The 14,579-nt window shown below is 44.2% G+C and overlaps 1 protein-coding gene across 1 annotated transcript; it reads right to left on the bottom strand.

The window, feature by feature from the left end:
* Positions 1-11,313: 11,313 nt before the first annotated feature.
* LOC311175703 (zinc transporter ZIP2-like) lies at positions 11,314-13,988 on the bottom strand (the record flags this gene model as incomplete). Its single annotated transcript, XM_084240732.1, has 4 exons — positions 11,314-12,075; positions 13,261-13,308; positions 13,553-13,683; positions 13,874-13,988. The coding sequence occupies 4 exons, from the start codon at positions 13,986-13,988 to the stop codon at positions 11,443-11,445; spliced, it is 927 nt and encodes a 308-aa protein (XP_084096858.1). The 3' UTR covers positions 11,314-11,442.
* Positions 13,989-14,579: the final 591 nt, after the last annotated feature.

The raw sequence follows: 14,579 nt of genomic DNA, 5'->3' as shown, positions 1-14,579 counted from the left end.
TAGTTCCCGACATGATGTTAAGGTCTTGGTGCTGGTGTGGCAGCGACAAGATATACAACATAGCGTAGTCCTAAATGTAAGAGGGATTACTTTTTTTCTTCCTTAAGATGATGACATTAAGGCTGTAGCCCTCACTGGAGAGGACCAGAGAATAATATAAATAGTTACTGAGACATAATTTTTCTCTACCCTCATCCCAATTCTGTAAAATAATAAACCAAATCTAATTTTAACAATTTTTCCTATATTTGCATAAACTCATAGGGCAGAGTAAACAAGTAGAGTGTTGGCTTTGTTGAAAATTCCACAGGCCTTAGCGTGAGCTTTTTAACATCCAGTCCATGCCGACTTTATCAAAGTCACAGTCTCACCAAACTTCACCTGAGATTTCCTCTTCTCAAGGTTCCCAGGACTTTTTCCAGGGTTTTCCTCAGTCCTGTCCATGGAGGCAGCTTCCTCACCTTTCATGGAGGTCTCTGGAACCCAGTAAGCAAGGTGACAGGCTCTTCTTGGCTTGCTCTTCTCAGCTCAGCAGTTTATTCCCAGAAGAATTTCAATCAAAGCCTTGTAACAACACATGCTTAATTTACCAGGTTAAGGAGAAATAAATAAAATTCCCTATTGAGATTATGCAAAGATAGACATTGTCCTGAGAAGTACAAATATTGCCTATAAATTTTTGGGATGAGACAAGAGAAAAGCAAATGCTTCAATTTGTTCATAAAAAGATGCAAATTGTCATTGTTAAGATCATAGCCCAGCTTAAAAACAAGGTTTCTGGAGACCCAAAAAACCAAAACATTAAAAACTAATTTTTTTTAAAAGTCATGAAATATTATTCAAATCTTCCTCAGTGTACTTTCCATATATTAAGTCTCCATCTTCTGTTGGTAATTTTCATAAATCAAATTTTTATAGGCTCGGTAGGTCTTTTCAGTTCCAAAACATATCTATATTGTCAGTCTCTTTTTGTGAGTTTTTTAAAGACAAAGCTCAGCAAATAAACTTTAGAAAGAACAAAAACTCGAAAATGACCATACCTAAAATCATGGCTTAAGGTAAAAGACAAGGATGTTTGCTCAATTATGTGACACACATACACATATATATTTCAGTATAATCAGGACCATCCAATAATATTATACCAGAACATACTAGGTTTTTAAAAATCGCATATATTTTAGAACACTTTAATCAATTTTATATATGCTGAAAAGGTATAACTTTTTCCCTCAATGACAATTTTTATGAAGTTTTAACATTTCTAGATTGGTCCAATGTGTTTTAGCATTTTGCTATAAGGAAAATAATTTATTAAGAGTCCTCAGATGCATCAAATAATTTTACTTGATTCAAAAAAAAACTTTACCATTTCTGAAATTTGACTCCAAGAAAAGTTTCTTCACAGGCTTAATAATATATACAGATTTTTTATAAAACAACACTAAGGTACCCAGAGTGATAACTAGAGGTTTTTAAAAGTAGATATATTTTCACAGTGCTCAACAATGCAGACAGGACTATATTTTTCAGTTTACCAAGTCCAAGGGTAAAAGAGAACCAAGATTTCAGATTACCTAAACAGTTTTTAATTTGTCATCAAGAACTAGTAAAAGCAGTTTAAGAATACTTGAGCCTTTACTGCAGATGGAAAAGAAATTAAATTTTGGTTTTACGTAAGTACACCACTGATAATAAATTTGACTATTCCTAAAGCAAGTCATTCTAGCACATAGCATTTTTCTAAGATACCTCTCTCAGATCTGCAAAGCTTTAACACCTTTTTTTTTTTCAAGATAGCTATTTTGTCTTGACACTAAATTTTTCAGACCTTTAGCATATTTTTTTACATACATATCTTAACACAATCTTGCTTTATTTGCATTTAGAGTTACAACATTTTAGTTTTTAATTTTTAGATTGTAAGACTGTTATAGAAGACTTTTGTCTTTATTTATGCCCACAGGCCCAGAGATCTTTTTCCAAAGTCCAAGCCCCCAGCAATTAGGCAATAGAGCATCCATTGCCCCAGCAGAGGCACATACGCACTTTAAAGCAAGCAGGGAGTACAGAAGCTGGAGACTCCCAAGAGGTCATCTGGTCATCTGGGGCACACAAGTCAGGCGCCTGGCCAGAGAAAGTCCATCAGTCACTCCCTGAAACTTTTAGTCCACTCTGAGGCCTTGTCCCAACAAAACTTCAGCTAATTAACAGGCAAGCCTCACATTTTTTACTTTAAGACATTGTTAGAGCTGTTATGCTATTATTCCTTTGTACTGGATAACTCGTACATAAACACATGTTTTATTTTTTCCTGGATGATAACAATAAAGTTTTGTTTTCCTACTATAAGAAGCAAAAATACACCAAAAGCTCATCAAGCAGTCAACAAACTTTCGTTATTAAACTTAGTAAATCCTTAGTTTTATAGGAAAAATATACCACCATTTAAATAATGATAAGAAGAACAGAGATACCAACTGTAGCTCTAGTTTTTCTTAGGATACGAAGTTCAAATTGCAGAGTTATAAATGAAACAAATTTATATACCAGAGGTGTTTTTTTTTTTTTCCTTGGCTAGGACAAGGGAAGGAAAAAATCAATTAAGTTGCTTACCTGGGGAACAAAGGTATTTCTTTCAAGGTAAAGAAATAGTGGGCCAGTCTTTTTAGAAGAGAATTTTATCAAAAAGAAGTCCAGCTATAAACAAAATCACACTTATCTCTGTTAACATAGACCAGGTCAATATTTTTTTTTTTTTGACCACTCCAATTTTTTTAAAACACATTTAACATACAATAAAACTTTTAACTCCCAACATTATAAATCTAAGACATATGTGCTTTAATTAAACCATTACATTTTGAACTAGTTTTTGTTTACCAAAAATTTTAGATCGCGATCTCAAAATTTGGGTTCTTTTCTATTAGAATTTATATAGGCGCCATTTAAAATGATTTTTAACACAGTAACCCTCCAGAGACAAAAAAAACACAAAGGCAAAGACATAGACACAGAGATCTCTTTCATTTAGAATTTTGGCCATTTGCACTAATTTTTAGAGATAGTTATTTTACCAATATTTCTGACAACACTGACAACAATTATTAATTTGCTTTTTAATATCTTTTCTAACTAACTCCTTCAGATAAGAAAACATTTCTCAAGTTATATTTGTAAGAATAACTCTTAGGTTCTAAAGAAAGTGGGGCATAAAATTCCCTATCAGTTTTCTAAGGCCACATATTCCTTTAAATTCCTAGAAGAGATATTGGATGGGTAGACAGTTTCACCAAAACTATATCCCTTTCAATACAAAGATAGACTAATTCCTAAAACAACTTAAGTTTTCAAGTTAAGTTGATATAGCCATCTAAATTCTGTTGTGGTTTTTTTTTTTTGTTTTTGTTTTTGTTTTTAATCAAGGAGGTTTCCAATAAGAGAGATGGAAGTTAAAGTCCTTACACGTTCTAATAAGCATCCCATTTTAATCATTTTAAAACCTCTAGAACCCAAGATTGGAACCATTTTTAAAGACAAGCATAGAAAACTCAAATTGCTTCACGGAGTCCTAGTTTCTGTTTGACCTCACGGATGAGGCCTGGTCCTAAGAAAGATTAAACATGGGCCATGAGATATACATGGGCCACGAGAAGGACAGCAGAAGAGGCAATTAAGATCTTAACTTGGCAGCTTATTTGTTCTTAGATTCTTACTAGAAATTTGATAAGGAATATTATTTACAGAAACCTACTATGTAGTTTGATTAGTAAATTGATTATTTTAAGAGACTTAGATTTTCAAGGAAACCTAAAATTTTATGGTCAATAAGAAGTTTAGAAATTTTCCAACCAACTAGCAAGCTTCCTTTATAGCTAACTAGAAAGTCCAAAGTAATCTTGACAAAACCATCTGAGCCTGATCCCAGAAGTCTCAGCACGTGATCAGAAAAAGCCTGAAAATTTAGAGGAAGAAAACACCTCCTTAAAGTGGAGAACACTCTCTTCAGCTTACTTTACATCCAATTATTACAGTGACTGGTAAATACTGAGTTAGGTATCTGACTAAAACACAAAAAGCAGAAAAATACCAAATTTTTTAATTATCCAAGACCTGATTCCAGATACTTGCTTGAATTCCTTACACAGGCACAGAGATCAGATTCACAAATCTATTTGCATAAAATGGGGGAAAGGTAAGGTAAGTATGATAGAGGACAAGAATAGAAAAACTGAAAAAGAGGTGTCCACAAGACCAAAAACCTGGCTCACAAAATGCCAAGAGCTAGAGGCACAGGTTTTAGAAGGGATTAGCATAGCCATTGACACAGTTATGGAAACCAAGATCCTCAGCCTCCAATGCCTTGATTACAAAGCACAACACCCAAGCAGGTATAAAGATATGGAGATTGAGCCCAGCAGACTCCAAAGGTAAGGATATGGAGATTGAGCCCATTGTAGAATCTCTGCTCTCTCTCTGATTCTACATGGTTATTCAGAATCAGCAACTAACCCAAAGGTTCACAAGGGGTGAGTCCCTCCCAAACAGAAGACAACTATATCCGTGCAGTCTCTGCAGAGGCTCCCGGCAGCACTCCGCCTGCCCACCTGTGCTTAAGCAGGTTCCTCTGTTCACCAACCCTCTCCCTCTGCAGGGCAGCAGCCTCCCTGCCTGCCCATGACCTGTCCCTCTGGAGCCTCTCCTCACTGACCTCCCTCAGTGGAGGCCACTCCCCTCAAAGCCACCCGCCTGCAACCACGCAGACCTTTTTCAGCAAACCTGTCCCTTCTGGGGCAGCTGTTCCTGCCCGCTTGTGTCTCCTTTACTTTCCTGTCCCCTTTCCCTAATAAACCTGCCCTTTAAATATAACTAATGTCTCTCTCGTGGAGAAACTCGCCTGGGAAGCTTGCTGCATGTCTCTGAAACAGGAGCTCTGGTAACACCCTTCCCAGAGTGAACCCAAGGACCCCACACTCCAGACCCACTAACTCCAAAAACAACATCAAGTAGAAGCCCTGGTCCAGGCCCAGTTTTCTCACTGGAACAATTCCAATCCTTCCAGTCGGCTGCCAATGTCCTAGAAGAGTCAGAGTTATCTTAGGTTGCCTAAAGCCAAAGCATCTGAATTGACATGGAATGTCAGGGTAAGATTTTAGAAGAGCATAGATAAAAGGGACTCAGGTGAGCCGGCCAATGTGGAAAAAGGAGGGTATATTGCCTGGCTTTTGTGTTAACAAAAAAAAACATCAGTCTGTTCCCCACTATCAGTTGTTCCTGGGCTCCTGCAGGGAAACAGTGATAGGAGCTGCATTTTAGACACAGGTTTGTAGCTACAGGTCGACCACTCAGTTAATATTTTCCCCAAGGGGCTTTTAGATGAAACAAATACGGCTCCTCTCATAAGTTTAACTAAATCCCTGGCTTCCAAAAACAAACGGGAAACTCCAAATACCAAATAGATATCAAGTGAAAAAAACACCAAATGTTTCCCAATTCCCACTCAACCGGGCCTAACACACCAAAGAGCGCTCCAAATTGAGGGAGACTCATAGACTCCCTCCCAAATGAGGAGACCTGAACTCCCTCCGCGAGGGGACTCAGATTCCTCCCGAATGTGTGAAGGCCAAGGTCTTGGCGTGCACGCCAGGGGAACTTACACCAAACGCCAGGGGACCGCGGTTTTCCATCCAGTTTCCATCTCCTCAAAGGTAAATCCAGGGTGCAGAGAAGAGCTGTGCCTCTCCCGAGGAGGACTTGGGAAGTTCCCCGGAGGAAAAAGAACTCCGGCAGCTGCTGGGACTCTCCCTCATCCTCCTGGAGAGAGGGCGCTCCCTCCCAGCAGGAGGGTCAGGATGCCACCTGGGATGCCCAGGCCCCTCTCTGACAGCACAGACCAGCATAGATAGGTGAGCCCTGGTGATCTGCAGCAGACAACAGCTCCGTCAGTTGGAAGTCAGAGTTGGGGTTGGGAGAGCCGAAGTGGCATCCACCTCCTGGCTGGCTCGCCAAAATTGTTACCGAACGCCGGCCTCAGTTTCCCTCAGCCAATAAAAGGAAACTGAGTTTGAGGAAAAGGAAAGCGGTTTTATTTGTCGACAAATGAGGAGGGCGGCAGACTCATGTCCGAAAAACCACCGTCCTGCTCTTTGGCAGTGGGCAGGGGTATTTATACAGGGGGAGATAGGTAGGGGTCCGCGAAGGGGACGGGGAAGGGGTCCGCACAGAGACAAGTGGGCGCCAGCTCAACAGGGAGATGGATGGGTGTCAGCTCCTTCATCTTAAGGGAAGGGGAAGGTGTCAAGGCACAGAGACGGGTGATCGGGTGATCGCCAACTTGTTTTCCTTAGGGCGAGGGGGAAGGGTCTGCAGGGAAACCGGTGGCACCAGCTTTTTTTTTTTTTTTTTCTTCCCAAGGGGAGGGGAAGCTGCAACAAATGGGAAAGACAAGCCATCAATCCTGCCAATGCTAGATAAGGGGAATTGCAAGAAATGGGGAAAGACAAACTTGTTAACTGTATCAAGTGTGTATGTATGTATCTTTCATGAAGGTGTGTGTGAAGTGGGTGTTGACGGTGTGTATGTCTCCTATAGATGCCTCTGCAGGAGAATCCCAAAAGTTAGGTAGAGGGATGGAGACTTCCTGAAAGGAGCAGGGAGAGGGCTTTGTTGTCCTTGACTAACCTCTTTACTGTGTTGGGCCTGACATTCCTGTGAGCCCATGGGAATACAGTGCCTTGCTGTGGTATGTATGATTCTTCCTAACTATGCCCAATTCGTTCCTCAGTTTCCTGTGATCATAGCCAGTAGCCACACAGAGAGGGCCTGATGCCATACTGTGCTGTATCTATTTTCAAGATCAGCACTCAATCTCAGAGGAGAGGTGGGTGACACACACAGCATAGAAACAGAACCATAAACTCCCTGCTTTTTGTCTCTGTTTCATGCTTGAGACTCCTGTTTCTCTCTTCCCCTCATTTTTCAGGGACATATTTCCCTGACTTGAGGGAGAAAGCCCAAGACAACTAGAGAGGGCCCAGTGCAAAGGAGAATGAAACTAGAAGATACAATGACAGGAGCCTCATGGTTTCAGCTTGATAATTCTGAATCTCATGAAGTAATTATTCAATCATTCATTTACAATGCATTGTAGTAATGTACAGCTGGTGTCTTTGAGCATCCCCGCAGACTGATGTGTGGGGACAGAAGCCCTGTCAGCCCTTTTGCTTAACCTTTTCAGTGGCTCTGGCTCCTCCCTCAGGTCAATGTGTGTGTGTGTGTGTGTGTGTGTGTGTGTTTATGTCTGGTTGGTTGACATGCTCACACATACCCACCCACCCCGATTCCAGCAGCAGGGGACTATTTCCTGTTGGGAAACCACATTATAACCTCTCTGGCTCTTCTTTTTGTGGGGATTCGTATATTTGAAAACGATCAGATGGTTTTCTTTTCCTGATCCTTGATACTCTGTGGAGCTGTCTCTGAGCTTATTCCAGCTCTAGATACACTAGGCTTCAAACTGAAGATGGTGCTGGTCCTGGCTGTAAGGACCTTGGGGAAGGAAAAGGACATGCTGGAGGGAGGGAGGAAAGCACTCACGGCTGACAGCAGAGGAGGCTAAGAGGGAATCTGGCTCCTGAGATTATACAGAAAGACGCAGAAAGTGCATGACCCACCCATGCTTGAAATCCCCTACCCTCTGCTCACTTACCTCCAATGTTGATAGCATCAGTGACCCAGAAACATAGTGAAGGGCCTGGAGGGTAATGCACTCTCCTCAAGGCTCCTTTCTATAGCCATACACATCCTCTGTACTCAAAATAGGTCTGAAATGTCCATACAACTGTGACCCCTCGAATTCATCCTTCCATCATCCTGGCAAGATCACTTGAATTGAAAGAAGCAGAGAAAGTAGCAGACGGTGTGTTAGACATCTGTTTGAGCCTTCAGATATCTTTATGACATATGAGACTGATGTATCTACAATGCACCAACAGACATTTTTGTCCTTTGGAGTCTGTCTGTGTATGGCTGATAGGAGATATTGGCAGTAAGTCAAACAAGAGAGTGACAGATTTCTCTGGATTCCTCATCAAGTCCCTGCAGGTTGGTTGTGTCCCTCTACCCAAGGCCATAGCACTTTGTGGATGGCTGCCTGTAGTCTCTGAAACTGCTGCCCTGTCTTCAGTCAGGGCAATAGCATTTTTATTACTAAGCCACGGGACATGGCACCATCATTTGTTGCTCAGTTCAAACCTTCCTACATGTTGCTAAATGCTCCCTTTGTTAAACTTACCTTGCTATCCAATGTGCTCTCTGCTTTCTTCCTGGATCCTAACATAAGATGGGAAGGTAAAGATGTTACAGGTAAAAGTAAGGAAGAAGAGAATCTATAAATTGAGATTTAAATTAGAATCAGGACCTCCCCTTCTGGTGCAGTGGGTTGAGCGCAGCGCTGTGAAGCTGTCTGAAGCCTCTCCAAGGTGGGTTTGATTCCTGGCGGGCCAGGAAGATTCCCACACGGTGCAGCAGACCTCTCCTGTCGCGCCTGCTGCTCCCCTCAGCAGTGTATTTCGGTCGTCTGCCTGTTCTGCTTCCTGTTCTGTCTCTGGTGAATCCTCTCACCCTCCCGCACCTCTGGCCTGTATCCCAGCTGTTGTATAAAAATAAATAAATCTTTAAAAAAAAAAAAAGATGTTTTAATTGTTTTACCTGAGCTTTTGCCCTCTTTCTCGTCCCGGTGTGTGCGAGCTGGCTTTGTGAGGAGGTTTGTGCATTTTTTTTTAAAGATTTATTTATTTATTTATACAAGCACTGGGCACAGTCAGAAGCGTGGGAGGGTGAGAGAATTCACCAGAGCCAGAGCTGGGAGCAGAGCAGGCAGAAGGACCGAAGTACACTGCTGAGGGGAGCAGCGGGCGGCAGGAGAGGTCTGCGCGCCATGTGGGACCCTCCTCCGGTGGCCGGGGAGCAGCTGGGGATCGAACCGGCGCTGCAGAGGCTGCGGGCAGCTTCGCAACCCAGCGCTCAACCGCTACGCCACCGGGGAGGCCCGGTTTGTGCATCTTAATTTGTAGGTGGAAGAGCGCACTGGACAGCAGCAGCCAGGACAAGGACCCTCAGGAGCCCCGTCCCCACTTGGACTCCCACACGGAATGTGTGAGAGGGGTGAATGGTGAGGGTGATGAGCTGGTGGGATGCAACTTCTGTTTTCCTATTTCTCGCTAACTCTGACACAACCCTTCCATAAGGGTCAGGAGCTGGGCAACAGTTAACCTGATCCTCCTCAATTCCAGATAGTCAGCGTGCAGAGAAGTAGCATGCTGGAGAACAGCCCCAGCTAGAAGTCGTGTCAGGGATCTCAGAAAGGAGAGGACGGAGTCGGTGAAAGTTTTCTCTCAAAGGGCAGAGGGGAAGTGGAGTGAGGTAGGAGTGAGGAAGACACAAACACTTTAGTTCGTGCAAGTATCTCCTACTGAGGGTCTCAGTGGGTCTTTATTTATACCTTAAAGCGAGCGGTGGGATTACATCAGTGTAAGCATTGAAGCAGAGCAAAGACAATACATATTTTCTCATGATCATGTAAAGACTCCCTTGGCCTTACACCTGTAGGCCATTTTTTTTTGTAACCTAAAAACAATTAGTTTCCTAGGTACAGCTCATTTACTAGCATGATCAACAGTATAACATTTGGCAACATTTAAACATTCCCAATTACAAACGTGGGTGTAAAGTTCCTATTCTATATTCAGTTACTAAAATCAATCTATTTCCTAGCATTCAATTAACTTGGTTAATATATTAATTACTTCAAAGTGGTTTAAAACAATTCATCAGATCTATGTAAGTTCTACTGAAGTCTAACTCTTAACTAGAAATTCCTAACCTCCACACGGTCTGCGAATTATTAACCTCTTGCATACACCAGGAAATGTATTATTGTCACAAACAGGTACCCCCCCCCCCCCCCAGGTTAGACTATGGTTTCCGAGCACAGCTGGTTCAGGGCAGTTTGTTCTCCATATTTCTCAGGGCCAAAACATTTCTTTCCTAACTATACCTTAAACAATTTTTTACTTCTTTTGTGATAGTTCAAGCATAAGAAGAATGAGCCAATTGTCACCTGGGTCCGAATTAGGTTTTTTTTTTTTTTTTTTTTTAATATTTTTTTTTTTTTTTTTAAAGATTTATTTATTTATTTATACAAGCACTGGGTACAGTCAGAAGCGCGGGAGGGTGAGAGAATTCACCAGAGTCAGAGCAGGATGCAGAACAGGCAGAAGGACAGAAGTACACTGCTGAGGGGAGCAGCGGACGGCAGGAGAGGTCTAGAGCGCCATGTGGGACCCTCCTCTGGTGGCCGGGGAGCAGCCGGGGATTGAACCGGCACTGCAAAGACTGCAGGCAGCTTCGCAACCCAGCGCTCAACCGCTGCGCCACCGGGGAGGCCCCCGAATTAGGTTTTCACAGGCCAATTTGTAACTAACTTACTTCAGCATTAACCAAGAACAAAGAGGAGAGCATTAGCAGGCATTGCCATGGAGACTCCCTAGTTCAGATCTTCTTTGGGAAGTGCAAGAACTTCCTTCTTCTGGGAAGTACAACTTTCCCTCTTCGGGAGAGCACAGGAACTCCCCTCTTCTCGGGAGTCTCCCCCAATACCCGGACCTTGTCAGGAGACAGCATGGGAGGCACAGCCTGCCACAGTAGCACATGAAGGGCTTACACAAACTGGAGACAAGTGGTCTAGGGGGAGGGTTCTGGCCTGTACCTCAGCTATTGTATAAATAAAAAATAAATCTAAGAGGTAAAGTGGTGGGGAGAGTGTGGTTAGTGTGGGGAAAATATAGACCCCCATGGTTTCTGTTTGTAAACCTCTCTAAATGCTGGAAAGGCTGGTTCAGTTTCTTAACACCTGGGGGCAAGGTGGTAAGGGGTTGATGGAATTTCAGCAATGCACTCATGTTTGGGGGTCATGGCCTGCAACTGACAAGACTGGCAGGTGCCCTGGTTCCAGAAGGAAGCACTGCATCCCGCTGTTACCCCTTCCCATCCCCTCTCCACCACTGGCTGTGCCAGGCAGCATCCAGACAACCAGAGAAATGATGTATAACATGGCTGAGGAAAGGGTAAAATGGGCATTTTATTACACACAGCAGCATATTTGGGACAAGAGTCAAATCTGGAGTGACGGTTTTCATGTTAATTCTCCAATTTATAGGAGCTTAACTTGAACATCCTTTTCTTTCAGTCCTCGATGAGAAATAGCATCTCATATAGGGAAAAACTGGGGTCCAGCTTATGTGGATGCAACATGCTTGGAGAAGCAGGAAGGTGCCCAATGCCTAGTGAAAGTCACTTACTGTCAGAGAAAAAAACGTCTGCAGCCGAAACCATTTGGCACCTGTTCCCTGGAGGTGGGGAATCAGGAAAGTGAGGAATCGCTCAGGCCCACAAGGCAATAAAAGCCATGAAAGCAAAACCAGCAGCTACACAGGCCCACTTGGCTAGAGGGATCTCAGAACCAGCTAGCTCCTGGGGCAGAATTTCTAGGAAGGTAACATACAGAAAGGTGCCAGCTGCCACCCCCTCTAACACAGCCTGGGCTAAGCCTCGGCCCCCTTCAGCATATCCTTGAGCCACAGCCAGCCCTACTGCCAGGCCCATGGGGGACATGAGAGCTAATGACAGGATGGAGAACATGGCCCACCGTGACTGGGTGCCTGTCCGCACCAGCTGCAGCCCTACCCCGAACACCTCGACCCACTTGTGAGCGAGGACTGCAAGGCAGAGCTGCAGGGTAGATGCGACTGTGGGCTGCAGCCCCACAGCCAGCCCTTCAAACACTGAGTGAAAGGAGAGTGAGAGCCAGAGGACAAGGGCTCGAAGGGGACCCTGAGAAGGCGGGGGTAGAGGTCCGTGGCTGTGGAGGTGAAGGACATGAGCACCACCCCACTCCTCCTCCTGCACTGTCGATCCTTCAGCGGTCCCGGGACAGCACTGTAACACCAGCGACTCCAACAGGAAGATGAAGAAGAAGCCCAGGGAGATGACGAGCTCTCCATAGGGGTACTCCATCTAGGAAGAGAGAGAGGGGCCGGGAGATGAGAAAGGAGGGAGACTGAGGAGAATGGGAGACGGGGGTAACAGAACATGAAAAGGGGAGGGGATGCAGTCCAGAGTAGGTACAGACATGCAACAACATATGAGAGGGACTAAGTGACACCCTATCAATAGGGCTAGAATATGGGAAATGCCGACAGCGAGTACCAAAAAGGAGGCAGAGAAAAAGGGACCCTTTACACTGTCGTTGGGAATGTAAACTGGTGAAACCATTGTGGAAAGCATAAATATGGATTTATCTTAAAAACTTAAAAATTTAAATACTGTATGATCTGCAATCTCATTCTTGGGATATATCCACAGATATGAAACCATCAACAAAAAATCCTTGTGTTCTACAATATTCACAGCAGCATTATTTACAACAGCTAGGATACAGAAACAGTCTAAAAGCTCCTTCAATGGATGAACAGATCAAGATGTGGTACATCCACGGAGTAGTATACAGCCAAGATGTGGTATACAGATCAAGATGTGGTACATCCACGGAGTAGTATACAGCCATAAAAAAGAATGAGAGACTTATGTGCAGCAAAGTAATTCAGAACCATAAAAACAAATATTGAACAGTCACAGAGTAGAAAATTTGACAATGGTAAAACACTTCAAAAACTAAAGGACGTCAACAGATACTGTGAGGGCTCTGAGGGCAAGAGATGGGGAAAGGGACAAAAGAACGTAAGAGATGACAGTGGGGAAAAAACAAGCCATGACACTTTCACTGATCTCATGCTTTCCTGAAAAAACCATGGTAATCAATAACGGACATCAGAGTATCACAATCAAGGGGCCCCAAGAAGCAGCATTACATTGTTACAGGGGAGTAATGCAGAGCCAAGTAAAAACCAATAGAAGACCAAGATTAAATTTCCTTTTTCTTCCAAAAATAAAAAACAAATAAGGGAAATAATATCAAACATGTCAAGGTTGAGAAAGAACGGACGTGAAAAGCAAGAGCTTTTTCCTGGGATTCCATCAACCCAAAGGACTGGCTTGGCTCCTCTTTTCCTGTGTGGTGTTGGAGCTGAGGAACAGGAGGGGTCCTGTATCCCTCACTCACTGCCCTCTAAAGGGTCAGGTTATGAAAAGGAGCTTCTGGTTCTCCATCTCTTCCAGGTAAGGCTGGTGGGAGATACTTACATGCGCCGAATCAGGATCATCAGGGTTTCCCTTACTTTCTGTCCTGTTCTAGGGAGGAAACAAAAGCAGCAATTGAACAGGGTCAGCACAGCTCAGCTTCCTGTCCTGTCCTCAGCATCACTGCTTTTCTTAAAGCTCCCCGGCCTGTTTCATCACCCCACTCAACATGGCAGATGTGCACCTTCCCTTTGCTCCACCCGTGTCCTTGGCTCCAACACTCGCCCCCTTTCTTCTCTTGGTTCTGTTCATCTTTGGCTTCACAGCCCTGCAGCTCAGCCTTTCTGCTGCTCACCTTCTCCATGAGCCTCTGGATCTCTGACTCAATTCCCTCCAGGGCTTCAGCGGTCATGTGCATAAGCCCTGCTCCCAGGAAAACACCGGCAGAAATGCAGCCAAGGAGGCTGAGGACTCGGCGGTGACGACCTAATACATAGGCAGGAGTGAAAATCCATTTGGCCATGAGGAGAGAGATAAAGGATTGAAGATAAAGACTAAAGGGTAATAGGCAGTGCCCTACTTGTCCAGCAGCTTTGAGTGGTGGGAGAATCATGATAGGGTGATGGGGTGAAATCAGACCAGATTACATGGGGATAGACATACGGGAGGGCTATACCTGTGGCTGCATCAATCTTGAACCATTTGAAGCAGATGGGAATCAGGCCACAGAGCAGAGTGAGGACCAGCAGGGCAAACAGACAGCCAATTTTTACCCCTAGCAGTGGCTCCATCCTTGGGGTACAGGGTGAGCAGGGACTTCAGAATGACAAATGGAGTTACAGTCTTTGGCGCAGGAGTAGTATCTTGGGTGGTCAAAGCTGGAGTGTCCACTTGCTGAGTTCCAGAAGTCTGTTGGGTTCTTCTTTCTGCTCTGTGCTGCCTAGGCTTGTGCTGCCTTACATAGCTGACTGGGGCCCTGCCCTTGCCTGGAGGTCCCTCCCCTGGCTCAAGCCTTCCTGACCTTGAAACCAGAAACTCCAGACTCCCTGCCAGGCGCAGTCAGTGCTCTGTCTTCTCCTCCTCTTCAGTTCCATGACTAATTCAAGTCTGTGGACAGTCTTAGTTCATGCTGGGACTGGCTCAATCCAAAATGGGGCAGTCTATGGTAGTGACTTCCCAGTTGCTTGTGTTGGGGACAATTGGGGCTTGCCTCACTCAGGACATTTGATCTAAGCCTTCTATACCCTCCCCTTTCCACCCCCACCCCAAGACTTAGAGGTTGCCATGCTGAACCAGCACCCTTTCAGAGGGGATTTGGGGCAACCTGGGGGTAAGGAGGAGGTGGGGCTGAGAGGTGATGCCATCACCATTCTGTGAGAAAT

The sequence above is a fragment of the Talpa europaea genome (genome assembly GCF_964194135.1).
Source record: "Talpa europaea genome assembly, chromosome: 8".
Lineage (NCBI taxonomy): Eukaryota > Metazoa > Chordata > Mammalia > Eulipotyphla > Talpidae > Talpa > Talpa europaea.
This window is presented reverse-complemented; position numbering and strand designations above follow the sequence as displayed.